The sequence below is a fragment of the Tubulanus polymorphus genome, chromosome 1, assembly GCF_964204645.1.
Source record: "Tubulanus polymorphus chromosome 1, tnTubPoly1.2, whole genome shotgun sequence".
Classification (NCBI taxonomy): domain Eukaryota; kingdom Metazoa; phylum Nemertea; class Palaeonemertea; order Tubulaniformes; family Tubulanidae; genus Tubulanus; species Tubulanus polymorphus.
Window position 1 is genome coordinate 1398348 of NC_134025.1, and position 16849 is coordinate 1415196.

Genomic DNA, 16849 nt, shown 5'->3' on the forward strand with positions numbered 1-16849 from the left:
TGATTTCGATGTTGTTGTTTTTTCGTAGGATGGTTTAGTAAGTTGTGATAAGATACAGTGTGACTGTAGTAAGCCGGTGTCTGTGAACAGTATCTGTTGTCCTCACTGTTCCGCTACGATATGTACGGATAATACTACAGTTTATACAAATGGTCAACGATGGCACAATTATCAGTGTGAAATCTGTGAATGTTTAGTAAGTAAAAGAAACATAATTACTACATATTACTGGCTTAAATCTTTGATAGAGATTTCAGGTAATCAAAAATCCATGTGATTACAATATAAATCTTATTTTCTAATGAGTATAAACGGTTTATTGAAACAAACATCTAAGAAGGTGATTGATCGTGGTCTCTCTATTTTTCTCGTGTTTATTTCTAGGGTGGTGAGATCGACTGTTGGGATATTAGTTGCCCTGAATTATCATGTGATAAAACGATTCACCGTGCGGGAGAGTGTTGCCCGCGTTGCGCCGATGATAATCCGTGTTCTCTAAAAACACCGATCAGAAAACGACGTAGAATTTGTCGATCGCAAGGACGTCGTTATCGCGAAGGTCAGAGGTGGAGACTCGATTCGAAATCAACCGATGATTGTACCGTCTGCCAGTGTAAAGTACGTGCGAACTCATGTTTTCTTCATCTATTTGATAAATACGCATATTTTATATTGAGGCGACGATTTTGTATCACGTATGATCACTCGAGACTTGGGTAATTAATTTCAGTTGCCTAACGAAACTATTTCAACCCAAAGTCTTACGTTATTTGATCAAAATCCAAGTCTCCTTAAAAAACCTTTCACTCTCTCCACCACTGACGGGTTGCAATCGTGGTACACTACGTGAAATTTCAAAAATCTTTCCATTTTTCTCCTGCAGAATTAAGCAGAAACTGGGCAAACAAAAAAATATTTTATGAATTGTCATATCTATATTTTAGGGTGGACATACCTGTTGTTCTTACATGCCAAAATACTGTCGTCGTACCAGCAGTAGCAGCACCAGCAGCACCAGCAGCAGTACGAATAAACCACTAAAAACAACTTCTACAACAACTGCGCATGACAGACAAACGCGATCTACGAATTCCTTAGCAGCGCAACCAGCAGTTACTCCATCTATTGGTGGAGATATCATTAATCCTGAAGGCGATCGTTTGACAAACTTAGTACAAAATATCGCCGCGAAGCAGGACGTTGAGGGTCGAAATATTGAGCGAATAAACGCGAGTTTAAAAACTACATCGGTTGATGATAACAGTGAATCGCGTACTGTAACATTCTCAACTACGATTCACGACGACAACACTGAAACTAGTACTTCAAATACAGAAAGTCATTCATACGTTGAGGACACTGATATAAGTGAACCAACGACACAACGACCAAGTGAATCTAGTGAATCTAGTGTGACTGAATCTAATATCGATTCCATAACTCAAACAACTTTAAACGTTTCTCCACGCGGAGAATCGATAACCGTGATTCGAAGTGACTCGGATCTCGCGATTCGAGGAGAATCGGATACCGTGATTCATGAAGATTTAGATTCCCCGAATCAAGGAGAATCTGAGGTGGTGATTGACAGAGAATCAGATCCTGGGATGAGAGAAAAATCAGATGGTGATGGGGTGAAAAAGAGATTGGACACTGTAAATACTGGAACAGTTAGTGATGGAAGTGGGGATTCACGAGAAGTCCCTCACTCGCGAGGGGCAGAGGTTACCCCTCGTCCTACTGACTATTCAGTTGAATTAAGAAGTAGAAATTCTCGGTATCGTAGATCGTTTAGTAAATCGATTCAATTATTATCATCTCAACGAGAACGAGATGAGAATTCAGCCAAAAATCAGCGCAAGCCATGACAAAATATCATCAGGTGACACGACGTAAATGAACCAACGGGACCAGCAGTTTAGAAGAAGTCTCCAATCTGTGTCGTCAAAGAGATTGATCAATAACACTGCTGCTTATATTCAAAAACAAGCTCATTCTCTCCTTTGAGTTTGGCTTGAATAAGAGATGAGATATATGAGGAGCTCTTTGTGTAGAATGAATTATGAATCTTGCTTGCATTTAGCTTATATGCATTTTATGGTAAAGAATAAGGATACCTATATTACGTCATCTATGCTATATCCAGACTGCTCCGCGGTTATTCTATCATCAGTGTATAACCCTTGTTGTTGCTATAGTACTTTATAAAATGCTCAGTGTATGTTATAGTATGCGCTCTTCACAAAAACATGTTTTTATTAGTTCAATGTACGGGGCCTTCCTGTCTACAGGGTCCTGGGCCTGATTGTTAGATTTGAGACCAGCCTCTGAACGTCCTAGCGCAGGAACTACAAATGCAACCACTAAGAATCATTTTTACACTTTAAGTCATGACTGTGTATCTGGGCCATGGCTAAAAGATGCGATGGCCACCAGTAGTAATTCGATCGGTTGAACTCACTCGAAGTTTGAACATTGAAAAACATGTTTTTCTGTTGACAGTGTTAATGCTATTATATCCATAATTGTTGTGATGTTGTGAAGACAATGAGATTGTATATTTTCATTGGAGATTTGATGGTTATGTTGTTGTACTGGACAGTGTGATAGCCTTTGGCCTTAAGTGATGCCTTGACCATATTGTATGTATATATAGGAATGAATCAGAGTCAGGCTTACAGGTATATAATGTATAAGATCTGATTTATATGTACAGAAATGAATGAATTGAATGCATTGTAATATCGTATATGAATTATCTGATTGTATGGATGAGTGAGTTGTCATTATGTACCTTAGATCTAAATTCTGCCTTCTGAACTTACCAATGAAAAATACAGTATATAAGTTTTGTATATTGTTAATCATCAGAATAATGGAGATTGCCCCTTCAAAATTGCTCATTCAAAATTTAGGTGTATATCTTCAAAAATTATCATGAATGCCAAGGGGCGAGGCTGCCTTATCCAAGAAATACACTTTTCTTTTGGACCACACCTTCCTATTTCTTTCATCTGTCTCAGAATGTAGTGTTTGAACTGTGGGCCCCGGCGTATTTTGTCATATTACAAATTGAACAATGAAAATATGAAAAATTGTGATGATAAACATAGTTTGAATTGAAACTCGAAAAGTCTGAACTTGTTAGGGTTTATTTGGAGTCGCGGCAGAAGTTCAGTGTATGCTGTACATTCTGTTGAGTCATAGTTAACTCTAGCCTCTTAATCTAGTATAGACTAGATTAAGAGTTTTATTTACAATTTGTGAATTTTAGAAACATAAGAGAATTAAAGTTATATTGTCTACACCCATTTCCACAGTTTTGGGTTAGTATTTGACTCGGAACTCTGGATTGAACTGGGTCTTGTTGTACGTAATGGTACATGATGATTATTCATTGTAAATATAGTGAATTGTTGTATAATAAGTCCTGAATTTTCATCTCACGGAGCTAGCTACGTAACGTTGTAAAAACCTTGCCAGTTATTTTTATTTTGTTGTGTAATGATATTTATCGGGACCACTGCACTATTGACAAGCTTGTCATAACCCCGATGCTTTTTTGTTTTCTTACCGTGCCAAATATTTTGTTATTTTGTTGCATTAATTTGCATGCGAGTCCCCGTGTTAAATGAATATGTATCTATCGCAACTTTGATTTTTTTTTATAATGCAACATTAACCCGCTTGGCCCACGTGATGGGAAGCATGTTGCGTTGCGTGCACAAGGTTCTCATCGGTGTAAAATTAATTTCATTCTTAAGTTGTTGTATTTTTCTTTCTATCAAAAACAGATGATAATATATTATAGAATTGGATGACAAAAAAGTATGAAATTTCCACCAAACATCTACCGTTCACAGCCCGCTGTTAATCTTTAGTGCACTCACTGACAGTGATGGTCACTTTTCCTGCCCAAATCTGATGCATAGTTGCCATCTACATTTTGGAGGCTCATTGAAAGTCTAATTCGCGCAAGTTTGATATTAATGGCTTCGATTACAAGTGATCTACCGAGTTGGTGGGGTCTAGAATTATACCATGTCTAGTGAGCGTACCCCGCCTATAAAATAGTACATATCACACTGGGCATTATGCATGAAATATTTAGTCACAGATATTAGCAGTAAAATAAACTAAATCGAACGTTGGCCACTTGAACAACTTACCAAGAATCTACAGTGTTTTAATTCTAGGCTGGGTATAGAGAATGGATGTTTCTATTATTCAGCTTAATTTACATTTTTGAGATTTTTTTTTCTTCATTAATTTGAGATTTATGTTGTATATTTCTTTTTTGCATTTCATGTCCTGATGTCGTCATTATTTGGCACAATGCCCGTTCGTCGATGGATATTGTTGCTATGGTGCTCTTAAAATTGCTGGTATTATAATATAATGACGACGTGTTACTATAGAAACATAGCTTCATACAATTCAATACTCGCACAATTCTCTGTATATTTTTGTAAGGTGTATCTAGTCTTTATGTATTACTCCGAGATGTAATTATAATAATAACAATAATAATAATAATAATATTAAGATTAATAGAAATGATAATGCTAATAATGAATTACTATGATAATGATATTGGTAGTAGTGATGATACTTGTAGGTTACCCCCTAATAGAACAGAAGGGAAAATATATTTGTAAATACTATGGATCTGTCAGAGTTTGATGTAACACCAGTCTATAACAATAATACGCCGATCTGAAGAACACGTATTGATATCATTGTTGTAAGGAAAGGTGTTGGTTGAGGGTACTTTATTGTGGCCAGTAAAAAAAATAGAAACACAATTTTTGTTATTTATTGTACCGGGATTGAGAGGAGGATATTTCATTTATCTGTACCATACACTAAATGAATAAATAGTACATGTTTTAGCTAAATGAGAGCAGAGATATGGACCCGTTATTGGACTCACTCCAGTAAGGGCTGTTACCCTATACTATACTGGACTGATCTACGCTCGTGTTACACCGAGTTGCCAGCTTCCCCTGAAATAATAAACCAATATTTCATGATACTGAAAATAAAGGAAAGTTGCCGAAAACATTTTGCTGAATTTCTTCCTATTTGGTTCTTCCATCTCTGAAAGTATCGCTATATTTTAATGGTCCAAATTGAAAAGTTGGTACAAAATCTCAATTAACGAATAACGATGTATTTCAATGAAATGTTCACATACAGCAAACCTCGCTGAAACTCGAAACGAGCCATGGAATAGTCGGATTAGAGGAGGCCGAAAAGTAACATAGCTTTCCTCGTCATCAGAGTTACGCGATGTTTACTGTATTTCAGTAATGATTATTGTTAGTGTTGTGAATCGATGTGTTTCTATATTGAGACTGAGATAGTTGTATTCAATGTTAATTAATGACATCATTAGTCATTGATATTATAAAAACAATGTGGTACATGCATGATAAGAGATTTTCATAATAAACCTCATGAAATCTTGATAAATATTCATCAGATATCGTTTATTTTTGGTTTATTTTGTCCGTTCTTCCAAGAATTTGAGGATTGATTCATCTGTTGATGAACCGAGAACAGTTTAGTGTGTGGTCTGGGAGATATAGGTTTGGGTCAGAGGAATGGGGGCGCCCTGGGTTCGAACACAGGTACTGGTTCTTCGAGTGATTCTGAAGCTGATAAGAGGATAATTTCTTTAACGTCGTGATCGCTATCTATCGGAATTTTGCTGAACTAAAGAATTTACGCGAACGGCGAAATAGTGTGGAAAATGTAACAGTGTGCGAATTCCAAGCGCCATCTATCGGATTCATAGAAAATTCGTCGAAAGCTTTGAATATGGTGTCCCGAGTTCGAACCCAGTAATTACTGATGCTGAGTGGCACATGTCACATTGTTGTTTTTTAGAATAAATTAATGCATTATTTATAACATCGTGTTGTTTTCATTTATAAATGAATAAGAATGAAGAGGTTGAAGATAATGAAACGGAAATATTCTCGAGGAATAGAACCTGCAGGGTCAATACGTGTGGCAGTTTTGCAGGGACTCGAACCTGATGGCATCGCTACACTCAGTCACGGCACGAACCCCTGCCATAGGCGACCATGTGCGCAGTTACATGCGCACTATCCGAACGAAAACTGGCGGCACCAATCAGATTGCTTGTTGTATAATCGTTGAGGCAAATTTCAAGGAGGAACTATAAATGGGAAAACCCGGGCTAAAATAAAACTGGATTTCTGATTTGCTAAAAATCACATCATCTGAACTGCGCATGTATCTGCGACGGTCGATTGTGGCAGGGTTTCGTGCCGTGGCAATCTCGATGCCATCAGGTTCGAATCCCTGCCGGGGGAGGAAGCAGTTTTGAGGTCAATTCATGGTGGTTGTTTATTAGTGTGTAATTGTTTCCTAGGCGGGAAGCGACTACTGAACGGAAACAGTCAGACAAGGTACGCCCCCTAGTGGCACTCGCAGTGTTTGCTTAGTTTAGATAAAATAATATAAAAATTAAAAAAATAAGATAAAAGATACATATTTCCATTTGCTCGCCCCCCTATGTCCCTGAGGTGATGGGTATTAACCATAACCCCAAAAAGCCGATAAAATCATGATATCGATAAAGTCATGCGATACGTTTTAACAATACAGTGATGCGAACATCATTCAGTGCAGTTACGCGTGACGTACGATGAAAGATTGCTCGATGCTGACAACCAGCTGTTTCACAATGGCTCATCAACCAACTGCATCACTGGCCTATTGTATCAAAATGCTGCCCTTCATTAAAACAGATATAGTCCGGTGCGATACGTATCACTATGAAATACATATTAAGTATTTTTATATTATTTGGTGTTTTGTTGTTTTCATTGCGGGCGGCAGAGAATACCTCTAACTCTGGGAAAACGTCAGAATTTCCACGACGAAAGTACCTTGACCCGGAGAAAAAATACCTCCTCGAATGGAAATACGAACAAACTGAGAGAAATGGCAGCGGTAAAGTTACATTTCGGGTGACGGTTCAAACTACGGGATATGTCGGTTTCGGGCTGTCCAGAAATGGTGGTATGAAAGGAGCGGATATTGTGATCGGTTGGGTTCACGACGGCAAAACGCAAATTTACGTAAGTTAATTTTTACTGTATTCAAATTCGTCAATCAGTCGCGAGTAGTCACTGCCTTACAACTTGTACTGATTCATATCAACCTCTCAATATTGCGAGAAATCGTGCGGAAATCTAGCCAGCTTTCCTCGCAATTGAAAAAACCTCCTAAATCTGGCCGCGAGCAGGAAAATGCAGCAGCAGGGAAAATTAGAGTTATTGTAAAATTATCTAGCAGGAAATTTGTGGGCTGGAAACTGTTCGTGAACGTTAGATACGGTCGTGGTAAACCGGGCGTCCGGTGCCCAGGCCTGTCAATATCAGTTACTCGTCTCCAGTTTCCGACATTCCATATCCTTACAGGACATGCACGGTGTTGGGAATTCAATACCTAAACTAGATAAAGTGACCAACTGGAAATTACTGAACGGTAAAGAAGAAAATGGATTTACACAACTGACGTTCAGCCGACATATCGATACTTGTGATAACGAAGGAGATCTCCCTATAGAGGTATAACATGCAGTATATAGAAAGTTCGTTTCTGATAATCAGCGATAGTTTACATGATGTAAATTTCTGAAATAGTAAATTTTACACAAAAACGGAAATATTCATAATTATTTGGTTGGTGCGATAATCACACTCAAATGTGGTGAACAGATGATAAGATAAAAACCCACTATATACAAATTTAAAGAAATCTTAAATCGAGAATTTATTAATTGAAACAACCTAAAATATAAGAACACGACGTTTCGATCTCAGGACGATGATCTCTTTTTATGGACTAAGGACTCATGGACTAAGCGGGTGTTATCGGGCTACCGCGATTCTCAACGGGTTTAGGCCCAATACCGGTATGTGGATATTTGACGGAAGATTATTTTTTCAGTCCGGTGCTCAAACAATGATATATGCATATGGCGGCGATGTTGATCCTGTAGATGTGACGAAGGTTTTCTATCACGGAGTTCAAAATCGAGGTGCAGCCTCTTCTTACCTACTAGACGATCCTCCACCGAGTATCCTACCTGAAACCGACATCAAAACATGGGATATCCCGCCCTCAAATGTATGTCCATTTACGTTCTTCTCCCCGACTTCGAACTGTCACGAAACCGTATCGCTTTACTATTTTAATTACAGACAAAGATGCCGGCGACTCGTACCACTTATTTATGCAGAATCGTCAAAATCGACCCACCTGGTGGTAAAAAGCATATTATAAAGGTATGATTTAAATCAGCGCCCTATTTTGTAGTTGACCATGCGAAGCACGTTTGAATATCAATCATCATCGCCTTTCTACAACGAATCAAAATCAGTTTTTCAAAAATCAAGATTTTTCGACTTTATTCTTAAATTCAGGTTTTTCAATTGAGTTACCGCCGGGTAAAAGATAGTACCACCAGATACATATGTTTTTAGCTCAGAACTTAACGACTTGATCAATTTTCGATTCCCTGGCCGTGAAAGCATTTTAGGGTGTATATATAAATGTATATATAAGTACATATATGTAAATACAGTAAATATTTCGCCCACGAGAATCTTTGAAAAAGGTTTACAAATCAATAAAATCAATAAATCCGAGGATTCATCGACTTACCGAGTAGATATATACCGAGTTAGGAAAGCATTGTACCATTCAGATAGATTCACATTTCTAATTTCGGGTTTTAGGTCGAGCAATTATTGAAACCGAGAACTGAACAGTATGTCCACCATATGACTTTGTGGCGATGTAAAAAAGGTGTTATAAATCACGCTCTGATTTCCAAGGAATGTTTTCACGAATACAACAAGAACATCCGTCAGAATTGTTTCCAAGGTATGGCGTTTTTCGCCATGGGTACGAGTGTAAGTATGTGAACCAACACCCCTCAAGACGTCGAAGATTGCAACAGATCGCCTGTAGCGGGGGGGGGGGGTTGACAGGTTCAAATCTAGCCAAAAGCCTAAAGAGCAATGTTGCAGCATGCGACGAAATCGCCCAGTGTGTCCGGGCCTTAAGACAACAAAGTAGAAAAGGAGATTCCATGGTCATTGTTGATATGCGTGTGAGTACTGCCCTTCAACAGTGCCCTTAACAAGAGCTCTTTATCTAAAATCTACCATTACCTGAAGTTAATTTTGTAGACGAATCTTTGGTGAAAAAAAAACCCCGCTATGGGCGTCCCATTGCGGCCTTCGTGTTGTTGACAATTCACGAACCTTATTTCCAATAGCTCGGTATGACTACAATGATATTCTTTTTCGTCCAGTCGCTTACCTTTCCCGAGGAAGCCGGGATATCACTTGGAGCTGCATCAGATCCGATGTACTTTATGATAGAGACTCATTTTAACAATCCTGAAAAACGAAATGGTAATGATTCTATCAATAAAATTGGCCATTTTCGGATGTGCTCGTCCGGATAAAGATTATACTTTCTCTTTCGATTGCAGCATTTTGAAAGTTTCTGCCAATATTCTCCCGTCTTTCTGTAACGGTTTCTGAAATATTGTACTGAGACGAATATCCTGTAGTCCGCCAGAGCACAACCAAAAAGGGCCTTTAAAATATCTTCTTCCGTCGTTCTCAGATCAGAGAAGATTTAAATAAATGTTTCAGATTTAGTTGACGATTGCACTCTCCGCATCACTTATACATCTAAACTAAGAAAGTATGACGCTGGTAGTATGCTGGTTGGTGCCACCAATTTTAGCCCGTTTGATTTCATTATTCCACCGCGACAAGAGCGTTTCCTTCTGCGTGCGTTTTGTACGGATCAATGTTTGAACGCGGTAAGCTTTTTTACGTGTATCGTCTTTTTTGAGGTCGAAATTTCTAAAAAAGCAAAAACTGACAACTATCATTTACCGGTATCTAGATTTAGATGTATAGAAAATCACACGCTAAGAATCAAGAAAAGAGTTCAAAATGTTTCCTTGAGTTTATTGTTTATTCGATGTTTCCACTTTATCCTAATATTAATCTATCTTCAGGAATACTATTAAGATGAACTAGGTCAAGGATTCAGACGTTATTCTTCGTTACTATTGTTTAATATGTCACAACACATAGTGTTTTATCAATGGTTAATCTGATTTTGGTGTTTTTATGTTGAAATTCTAAAGGCTTTCGATATTTTGGGGAATGGCACCAAAGAAATCCAAGTATTTTCCGTTAACGGCCATGCACATCTGGCTTCAAAAGGTGTGCGCCTTCGTCACTTCCGGAACGGGATAGAACTGCCGTGGATACTGAACGACATGACTTTCGATTTTAATTTTCAAAGTTTCCGACCAAAAAAGAAATTTGTGACTGTGAAGAAGGTATGACTTTCCTTCTGGTGGAAATTATCCATAGGTCATCGTTGATCGGGTTAATGTACGGGATTTGTATTTTCTGTTTAAGGGAGATGTATTAGCGAGTGAATGTTACTACAATACTCTGGATAGAAATAATGTAACACTTGTAAGTCAACGATCAAAATCATTTTCAATCGTAATTATCAGTAGACCCCGTGTCACCAGTTATCCCGCTAGATGGCGTGCGCGTCAATAGGACAACTCCCTCGATCCGACATAAAACATCAGGCAAATCGTGTAGGTTGTTAAATTCAGGTTATTTATTAGAGCTCAGTTAGGTATAGTGCAAATCGATTCATAGAATTGGAGAAAATATGGATAGATTTTGAGAAATCTGGGACTCGTCTGAATGCACACCAGCCCCCTGGTGGATCCTCGCTTACCACAGTCAGAAGTAGAGTCTCCATTGTGAAATGTGAATTGTAATCTCTACGATAGATTTTAGTCATTTGTATTAGAATTATATGCATTTCATAACTTTGCATTTTGCTTTTTTTTCAGAGTGGTTACACGAGTCAGGATGAAATGTGTGTAAATGCTGTTATGTATTTCCCCGAGCTTCCATTATCTTTGTGCTTTACAGATCCAAAACCCAAAGCTGACCCCGTTTGGGTTAACTCGAACATAATGGGGTAAATAATGCTTATTACAATCATGGCGTTATTTCACCACCCGTGATTCACCCAGGAACAGTTAATTGTCCTATAAATTTTATCTATAAATGCTAATATATTCTAATCCCGTGATTACAACAATTCGCACTCCATTATCCACATAATATTCGATGAATCGCATAAGAAAGCATGATATTAAGCCTTAGATGTATATAATACGGGGTACTTTCGGCAGAGCCGCGGTGTAGATCGGCCTTGCGACCGCCAGTGACTCGTGACGCGGTCTCTGAGACCTTGCGTATCGGCGATACCAGTCGCGTTCTACTTTCTGCGACACGCGTCTCTGCTTTGTCGCAACCGACCTACGCGGCTGCTCTTACCCTTGGTCCCCAGACTCAAAATGTCTCTTCGTATTTAGATGGTGCGGATAAACGACTGCAAATTTCTGTGGTCCATTTCAGAAAGTTAAGAACGAATCGGAACGAGTCCCTGCTGAGTCTATCAAAACGAAATAAATCTGAACTGCTGCGTACATTAAACCGAAATGATACGTGGGAAAACGGATATGATGCTTCATTTCAACGTTACATTCTAACAGCTGATCAAAAGCAATATTGTGTCTACCAAAGCAAACCCATTGTAAGATCAACAGTCAGTATATGTATAGGGAGATTGTGTGTGGGCGCGTGAGACCCCCGTGTCGATTTTCAGATATTGAAGTTGAATTCGCGCAATTTTTTTAAACTGGGCCGTTCCGAAAATATTCTATCTGTTTAAATCTCTAATATCGAATGCTTGTTCCGTTAGGTAACCACGTAGGCCTTCACGAAGCTAATCTATGTTTCAATTGCTGCCTTATCCTTTTGGTAGATTATACATCCGCTAGATCTTCTCGTCGTCTTTGAAAAATATTTTTTGTTTTGCCCGAAAACAAAAAACGTTTGAGCCAATTGATTGTATCGAATATTTTGCTACGAAACTTAAAAGATGTTTTTCATGTCATGTTTGACGTCAATGTGGCTTAGAAAAAGCTTTCTACAAATCAGCGGCGCTTATTTCAACTTCATTGTTTTTCTTTTATAGATAAAGCCCATAGAATGGAATTACAGGATAATAGAAGAATACAAACCACCGACTAGAAATGTGTGTAAGATCACATCTTCAGATGACGTCATCTTCGAAACTACACCGGAAGCTTCAAATTGGTCCAGCGCATTCCTCAGTAAAATCATTCTGATCGTCGTCGTTGTCATTGTTTTACTCGTTATTTTGTTTTTTACCAGAGAAACAATATTCAAAACGATTTGCAATATTAAGAATCGACTGTGTAACAAATCGACTGCCTATAAAAGATTGGAAAACGTTTAGTAAAATCATCTATTTGTACTTGTCGATGAATGAACATGTATCAAATCTTCAGTTTCTATCTAGTACTAAAATATGCATACATGCGTGAATGTGCATGAAAAAAAGCTTATACATTATCTATATATCTGTATGAAATTCGGCCACCAGATGAAATAAAAGATAAATATCAACGTAAACATAAATTTTTGAAATAATTTGTAAGCAATACGAACAGGCTTCCTTCTTACGCTTTTTAAAATTTCTTGGAGTACGGAACCGCATCTTAGAATTCTGCAAAACATTAAAGTGAAAAGAGTTTTGTTCATCATATTGTCAGTCCTTTCCTGCAGTCCTTCCGAAAAGAATTTAATGTGGAAAATACTCAAAATGAACGCTCAGTAGGTTGTCCCGGGTTCTAACCCCAGTGGTAACTGATTGAGTGTACCTGATAACGAATTTTAGATCGAAGCGGTCGTCCTAGGTTCGAACCCAGTAATTCTGATGCCGATTAACTGACTGATCCAGATGCTGAGTAGAGATGTCCAGAATGCATTGTAGTTGTTTTTAGAATTAATGCATTATTTATAACATCGTGTTGTTTTCATTGATAAATGAATAAAAATGAAGAGGTTGAAGATAATGAAACGGAAATATTCTCGAGGAATAGAACCTGCAGGGTCAATACGTGTGACAGTTTTGAGGTCAATTCATGGTGGTTGTTTATTAGTGTGTAATTGTTTCCTCGTCGGGAAGCGACTACTGAACGGAAACAGTCAGACAAGGTACGCCCCCTAGTGGCGCGCACGGTGCATGTCTGATGAGCCGGTGAAATCCAGTCACACGATTAGTTTTTGATGATACAGCGATGTGAACATGATTCAATGCAGTTACGCGTGACGTACGATGAAAGATTGCTCGATGCTGACAACAGCTGTTTCACAATGGTTCGTCAAAGACCCCCCACAACGTTTAAAAAACTCTGTCCTATTGCATAAAAATGCTGCCCTTCATTAAAACAGATATAGTCCGTGCGATACGTATCACTATGAAATACATATTAAGTATTTTTATATTATTTGGTGTTTTGTTGTTTTCATTGCGGGCGGCAGAGAATACTTCTAACTCTGGAAAAACGTCAGAATTTCCATTACGAAAGTACCTTGACCCGGAGAAAAAATACCTCCTCGAATGGAAATACGAACAAACTGAGAGAAATGGCAGCGGTAAAGTTACATTTCGGGTGACGGTTCAAACTACGGGATATGTCGGTTTCGGGCTGTCCAGAAATGGTGGTATGAAAGGAGCGGATATTGTGATCGGTTGGGTTCACGACGGCAAAACGCAAATTTACGTAAGTTAATTTTTACTGTATTCAAATTCGTCAATCAGTCGCGAGTAGTCACTGCCTTACAACTTGTACTGATTCATATCAACCTCTGAATATTGCGAGTATCATTAAGGGTGATTTTTGAGAGCTGTCTCCAGCCAGTTTTCTTTGCAATCAAAAAAACGTCCTAAATCTGGCCGCGAGCAGGAAAATGCAGTAGCAGGGAAATTAAAGTTATTGTAAAATTATCTAGCAGGAAATTTGCGGGCTGGATATTGTTCGTGAACGTAAGATACGGTCGTGGCAAGCCGGGTGTCGGGTGCGAGCCCAGGCCTGTCAATATCAGTTACTCGTCTCCAGTTTCCGACATTCAATATCCTTACAGGACATGCACGGTGTTGGGAATTCAATACCTAAACTAGATAAAGTGACCAACTGGAAATTACTGAACGGTAAAGAAGAAAATGGATTTACACAACTGACGTTCTGCAGACATATCGATACTTGTGATAACGAAGGAGATCTCCCTATAGAGGTATAACATGCAGTATATAGAAAGTTCGTTTCTGATAATCAGCAATAGTTTATACGATGTATTTCTGAAATAGTGAATTTTACCCAAAAACGAAGGTATTCATAATTATTCGGTTGGTTTCATGGACTAAGCGGGTGTTATCGGGCTACCGCGATTCTCAATGGGTTTAGGCCCAATATGTGGATATTTGACGGAAGATTATTTTTTCAGTCCGGTGCTCAAACAATGATATATGCATATGGCGGCGATGTTGATCCTGTAGATGTGACGAAGGTTTTTTATCACGGAGTTCAAAATCGAGGTGCAGCCTCTTCTTACCTACTAGACGATCCTCCACCGAGTATCCTACCTGAAACCGACATCAAAACATGGGATATCCCACCCTCAAATGTATGTCCATTTACGTTCTTCTCCCCGACTTCGAACTGTCACGAAAATGTATCACTTTACTATTTTAATTACAGACAAAGATACCGGCGACTCGTACCACTTATTTATGCAGTGTTGTCAAAATCAACCCACCTGGTGGTAAAAAGCATATTATAAAGGTGTAGTATAATAAATCAGCGAACAAATTATTTCTTTTTAATGCCCACTATTTGTTTTGACGATTGCACCTGAAAAATCTTATTTTCAAAATTCACTTGGGGAGAACCATCAGACAACCATTTTGGGCGCCTGTACGGTGGCATTTCGGGCCACAAACGCGGGTAAGTAAGTGACCTTAGTGGGGGCCACAGTGACTAACGAAACAGCCGTTGCACCAGTTCAAGTGGTAGTAGCTATCAGCTGTTATAACCGCTTAATGATATATCGATTAGGACGATATTTAAGATATGATTGTTAAAACGTGTATATATGATATGTTTGATACAGTTGCGTCAATCGGTAGCGTTTAGACCGTACCGTAAATATTTCATCGAGTTTGTCGCTCACGAGAATCTTTAAAAAAAGAAGGTTTCCAAATCAATATATATCGGATGATTCATCGACTTACCGCGTGGAACCGATGAGAAAATTCACATTTTTAGTTTCGCGTTTTAGGTCGAGCAATTATTGAAACCGAGAACTGAAAAGTTTGTCCACCATATGACTTTGTGGCGATGTAAAAAAGGTGCTTTTACACCTCATGATCTGATTTCCGAGTATTGTATTACCCGCCCCTCCACCATTCACAATGAATGCGTCCAAGGTATAGCGTTTTTCGCCACGGGTACACGTGTAAGTAAACCACTCACAAAACCATAAAGATCGCAACAGATCACCTATAGCCAAGAGTTGTCAAGGACGGGTCCAACTCTCCAAAAGAGCAATTTCACATATGGATAAGACAAGACGATTTCGTGGTCATTGTTGAATGAGCTCAACAAGAGACCTTCATCTAAAATCTGCCCCTAGCTGAAGTGCATTTAGTACAGACGAAAAAAGTCAGCCCTGGCTATAGGTCATCTTTCATGGTGGAGGCAGAGACCGTCAATTCACGAACCTTATTTCCAATACCTCGGTATGACTACAATGATATTCTTTTTCGTTCAGTCGATTACCTTTCCCGAGGAAGCCGGGATATCACTTGGAGCTGCATCAGATCCGATGTACTTTATGATAGAGACTCATTTTAACAATCCTGAAAAACGAAATGGTAATGATTCTATCAATAAATTGGCCATTTTCGGATGTGCTCGTCCGGATAAAGATTATACTTTCTCTTTCGATTGCAGCTTTTTTAGTTTCCGTCAATTCTCCCGTTTTTCTGTAACGGTTTCTGAAATATTCTACTGAGAAGAATATTCTGTAATCCGGAAGAGCACAATCAAAAAGGGCCTTAAAATTATCTTCATCCGTCGTTATCAGATCAGAGAAGATTTAAATAAATGTTTCAGATTTAGTTGACGATTGCACTCTCCGCATCACTTATACATCTAAACTAAGAAAGTATGACGCTGGTAGTATGCTGGTTGGTGCCACCAATTTTAGCCCGTTTGATTTCATTATTCCACCGCGACAAGAGCGTTTCCTTCTGCGTGCGTTTTGTACGGATCAATGTTTGAACGCGGTAAGCTTTTTTACGTGTATCGTCTTTTTTGTGGTAAAAAAAACTGACCACTAGAAAATCCCACGCTAAGAACCGAGATTAAAGTCCGAAAAGTTTATTCGATGTTTTGACTTTACCCTCATATAGTCATCTGTCTCAAGGAATGATGAATTTGAAATGTGTAATAAACTATATTAGGTCAAAGAAACATTTCGGTCTTTATTTTTCGTTACTATGGTGGAATTTGCTGTGTGTCACAACACATATATAGTGTTTTATCAACGGTTATGATATCGATTTTTTCTAATTTTGAATCTTATAGGCTTTCAATAATTTGGGGAATGGCACCAAAGAAATCCAAGTATTTGCCGTCAGTGGCCATGCACATCTGGCTTCAAGGGGTGTGCGCCTTCGTCACTTCCGGAACGGGATAGAACTGCCGTGGATACTGAACGACATGACTTACGACTTCAATGCTCAAAGTTTTCGACCAAAAAAGAAATTTGTGACTGTGAAGAAGGTATGACTTTCCTTCTGGTGGAAA

The 16849-nt window shown here is 38.6% G+C and overlaps 2 protein-coding genes across 2 annotated transcripts in view; both read left to right on the forward strand.

Moving 5' to 3' along the window:
* The window catches only part of LOC141914839 (protein kinase C-binding protein NELL2a-like), a 40395-nt gene extending 37510 nt beyond the window's left edge, over window positions 1–2885 (forward strand). The window contains exons 18-20 of the mRNA XM_074806158.1: window positions 29–196; window positions 385–618; window positions 945–2885. Of these exons, the coding sequence (XP_074662259.1) occupies window positions 29–196; window positions 385–618; window positions 945–1868 (1326 nt within the window). The 3' untranslated portion in view covers window positions 1869–2885. The remainder of the gene's footprint in view (window positions 1–28; window positions 197–384; window positions 619–944) is intronic.
* A 4173-nt stretch (window positions 2886–7058) lies between these two features.
* LOC141915303 (uncharacterized) lies at window positions 7059–15221 on the forward strand. Its single transcript, XM_074806790.1, has 11 exons — window positions 7059–7115; window positions 7458–7607; window positions 7990–8169; window positions 8244–8327; window positions 8781–8957; window positions 10497–10556; window positions 10952–10981; window positions 13568–13762; window positions 14124–14273; window positions 14484–14663; window positions 15150–15221. The coding sequence occupies exons 1-11, from the start codon at window positions 7059–7061 to the stop codon at window positions 15219–15221; spliced, it is 1335 nt and encodes a 444-aa protein (XP_074662891.1).
* The last annotated feature ends 1628 nt before the right edge of the window (window positions 15222–16849 follow it).

Bases quoted from the DNA above. Each gene is read 5' to 3' on its own strand.
- LOC141915303 (XM_074806790.1), top strand. From the start codon at position 7,059: ATGAAAGGAGCGGATATTGTGATCGGTTGGGTTCACGACGGCAAAACG. The intron at 7,608-7,989 runs GTATAACATGCA...TTATTTTTTCAG, and splicing joins AAGGAGATCTCCCTATAGAG to TCCGGTGCTCAAACAATGAT. The intron at 8,328-8,780 runs GTATGATTTAAA...TTCGGGTTTTAG, and splicing joins GTAAAAAGCATATTATAAAG to GTCGAGCAATTATTGAAACC.